Here is a 3841-nt window from a genome sequence, read left to right on the forward strand (position 1 = left end):
ATTGGCTGCCACCTGGACCCCCCCTACTGGCGACCGAGCCTGCAACCCTGGCGTATACCCTTGATGGGAATTGAACCTGGGATCCTTCAGTCCACAGGCCGACGCTCTATCCACTGAGCCACACCAGTTAGAGCCTAAATTTATTTTTTTATTGATTTCATAGAGGAAGGGAGAGGGAGGGAGAGCGATAGAGACATCAATGATTAGAGAGCATCATTGATTGGCTGCCTCCTGCATACCTCCTACTGGGGATGGAGCCCACAATGCGGGCATGTGACCTCGACCGGAATCAAACCCAGGACCATTCAGTCCACAGGCCGATGCTCTATCCACTGAGCCAAACCAGCTAGGGCCGAATCTACTTATCAAACAAAGATCATTCAGTTATTCAACAAATAATTACTGAGCATCTGCTGCACGCCAGGCACTGTTCCCGGCCTTGGACTAAGGCAGTGAGGAAGCGGGCGCAGCACACAGGTTCATGCGGAAGCGTGTGATGTGCCGGGGAGCGACTGGGAGGAGACTTTAGAGGAATTTTTGAGGAGAAGGAGCCAGTTGTCCAGCAGTTTGGGGAAGAGCATCCAGGTCAGGGGTGGGGGAGGGGAGGGGAGCAGGTGATGCAGAGCCTGAGGCAGCGGGGAGCTGGGCATATTTGGGGAACCCAACATCACCATGGCTGGAGGGGAGTTCGGGGGGTGTGAGTGGGAACGGGAAGCTGAGTTCGGAGAAGATGTGACGCAGGTGGATGGTGGAGGACCTGGGAGGGGCGGGCTTGGGGTGGGGGGGCTGAGGACTTGCTGAGGACCTGCATGGGGTGGGAGGCAGGAGCAGCAGAAAGACAGCCATCAAGGGCACGCCTGTGTCTGGTAGCCGGGCGAGTGGGCGGTGCATGTACTGAGATAGGCGACTGGAGAGAATATTAAGTAATAATGGATTTTCCGTCTACTCATCGGTAACACAGAGGACTGCCAATGGGCGCCTTTGATCAGTGTGAGGGCGCAAGCTGGTGGGGTTCCAGAGAAAAGCGAATCAACACGCTGGCATCTTATCGCAGCCCTGCTGTGGCTGGCTGCGTGGTTACAGGCTTTGGGAAATGTTAAAAATAGCTCATGACCAAAAAACAGAGCTCTCAGGTCTTCCGCACTATTTGTACAGGTCACAAGGGGTCCCGGGCCCCCAGTTGGGGACCTCAGGTCTAGCTCAGTCCCCCCTCATGTTACAGATGAAAGAAGGAGTCACACCCTCTGGATGTGTCCCCACTGGAGACTGGTTCAGGGGCTGGGACGAGAAGGGTGACAAGAGGGGCGCAGGGTTCCTCTTCTCACTGGTCCACCTGCCCCGGCTGTGTGCCGGGCCCAGGACATTCCTGGAGCATTCAGATGAGTAGGGCAGACCAGGCCTCCGGAACGTTCCATCTGCAGTGTGAAGGGACGTGCTCTGAGAGACGTGTGTGCCCTGGGAGCCCTGGGAGCCCTGGGTGGCCCTGAGGTGGCCTTGGAGCTGTGCCTCCGTGGAAGGTGCCGGAGATGGGAGAGGGCACTGGGAAGGGGCCAGCCCAGGCAGGGCAGGAGCGCTCCTTGGTGTCTGAGTCTCACAGGAGACCAGGGAGGCTGGGGCTGTGCTGAGCCCCTGCCCTTCACTCCCTGCTGCGCAGACCAGACGCCCAGCTCCTGCTCCTTACTCCTCCCACAGTACACAAGGGGCAGGGGCAGGGGCGTGGGGGGGGGGGGGGCTCTGAAGACACCCAGGCCCGCAGGCCTGCTATCTGCACTGGTTCTGGGTGCCAGCTCATCCCCTCAGCACAGCCCCAGAGGTACCTCTCCCTGTGCGGCAGGCATGAGGGTCCTGTGAACTTGGGGACCCTCAGGCCTCAGCTCGGGCACAAATCTTCTGGCAGAAGCTCAAGTGCCAGACTGAAGGGAAGGAGGGCTTAGGGCGAGGTTTAGGGCTTGGCTCTGCTGCCGGTCCCTCCACACCTCCCGGGGGCCCTTGTTACTGAAGACTCTTTCCAACCCACAGCCTTTGTGTCTCGTTAGGGACCACCGGGGCCTCCAGGCCAGCCGGGCCCAGCGGGGATCTCTGCAGTGGTGAGTGACAGGCGCCCTCATCCTGCCCTCCCAGGAACTGGGCCCTGCTCTGCTGTGGGCTCCTTTCAGGGGAGCTGGGGGGAGGGGAGAACAGTTTGCCCCAACCCTCTCCTGTCTTGGTCAGCCTCTCTTGCCTCCGGAGACCCCCCCCCCAAATGGCATCGGTGGAAGTGAAGGCCTTTGGAGAGGCCTGGAGCCACCCCAGGCCCTGTCTCAAGTTCAGGCATGGTCCCTGGCACACGGCACCTGCCCCGGCTCTGTGGCGCTCATCTTCCCCTCTTTCCTCCCCTCTCACCACCCTCCTTCCTTTTCTCCAGGGCCAGAAAGGAGACCAGGGAGCCACTGGAGAAAGAGGCCTTGCAGGCTTTCCGGGCGAGCCTGGCCCACCTGGACACCCCGGCCCCCCGGTAAACCCCCCCTCTTCACGCACAGCCCCAGGGAAAGGGCCAGCCGGCCTGGCTGGTTGAGCACAGCACTGCACGTCTGGGGTCTCCGGGGAAGGGGAGGCTGTGTGCATGGAAAACGGCAGCGTGGAGCTGGTGCCTGAGGATCACATCATATTTGGAAGAAGGGACAAGCTCAGCGGCCAGAGCTGTGCCCACAGCACACCAGGCCGCTGCCCTGGCCATGCACAATACCGCCTGTAGAGGTCCCTCGACCAGATGTCCGGCAGGGGACACTTGGCCCCTGATCTGCCCTGCCCCTCTCCGGGGGAGCTTTTGGTAACCACAGAAAACTTGGTAACCGGAGTCGAACCCACAACCCTTCGGTTCATAGGCCGACACTCTAACCACTTAGCAACACTGGCCAGGGCAACAATACTCCCTCTTTTAAAGGTTCCAGGCGGGTGAACCCCATCAGGTGGGACTGGTTATCAGTCTCGGGGATGAAAAGTCAGTGGGTGGAGCCGAGACAGGAACCCAGGCCCCCGAGCCCCCAGGTCAGGGCACTTCCCACCAACGTGGGGAGCCTAGCAATGACCCTGGGACTGGCGGCCTGGAATGGGGTGTCTGACTCCAGCAGAGGGGATCGGTCAGCCCATGTGCTGAGAGAACCAAGTCTCACTCCCACTCACTGTGATTCCTGCCAGCCCTCCACCGCCCCTGCCCGCAGGCCCAGGAGCCTCCAAGATCCGGGATGAGTCTGCCTGGTTGCCTTGCAAGCACAGATGGCTCTTCCCCAGCATCCTCCAGAGGCGGTGGGCGGGGCCCAGGAGGCAGCCTCTCCTGTCCCGGGGAGGGAGCAGGCTCACCTGACCACATCTCTGCCTCACACCTTTGTTCAGCAAACATCTAGCTTACACTCGGAGCCAGAGAGTGTGCGAGATGCGGGATCTCACGCAGAGAGCAGAGAGCTGCAGCGGCTCCTCCTCCACTGGGCTCAGTCCGGCGGCAGCCGGAGCTGTCAGGGCAGGGCTCGGGGACAAGGCCCGAGTGCGGGGTGAGGTCTGAGTTTCCAGGCCTGTGCCCAGCATGTCCGGGGGGAAGCGGTAGGAGCAGGACCCCTCCGCGGAATGGGGGTTGGACATGCCCAGTGGGCAAGGTGAGGCATGTGACATCAAGGGAAGTTGGCACTCATCACCTCTTTATTGCTCTCACTTCCCAGGGTGAGCCTGGTGCGGACGGTGCAGCTGGCAAAGAGGTACTGTTGTCCTGGGCTTGTCCTGTCCCCGCGGGAATGCTGCTGCTTGCTCCCCGCCTTACCCTGGCCCCTTTGTGCATTCAGTAACCATTCTTCATGCAAATGTTCTCTGG

The 3841-nt window shown here is 60.8% G+C and overlaps 1 protein-coding gene across 1 annotated transcript in view; it reads left to right on the forward strand.

Annotated features, from left to right (window-relative positions):
* Positions 1–3841, forward strand: part of COL16A1 (collagen type XVI alpha 1) — a 59944-nt gene that overhangs the window by 51907 nt on the left and 4196 nt on the right. The window contains exons 64-66 of the mRNA XM_015572783.1: positions 2037–2087; positions 2405–2494; positions 3693–3728. Of these exons, the coding sequence (XP_015428269.1) occupies positions 2037–2087; positions 2405–2494; positions 3693–3728 (177 nt within the window). The remainder of the gene's footprint in view (positions 1–2036; positions 2088–2404; positions 2495–3692; positions 3729–3841) is intronic.

This window comes from Myotis davidii, unplaced genomic scaffold (assembly GCF_000327345.1).
Source record: "Myotis davidii unplaced genomic scaffold, ASM32734v1 scaffold88, whole genome shotgun sequence".
NCBI lineage: Eukaryota > Metazoa > Chordata > Mammalia > Chiroptera > Vespertilionidae > Myotis > Myotis davidii.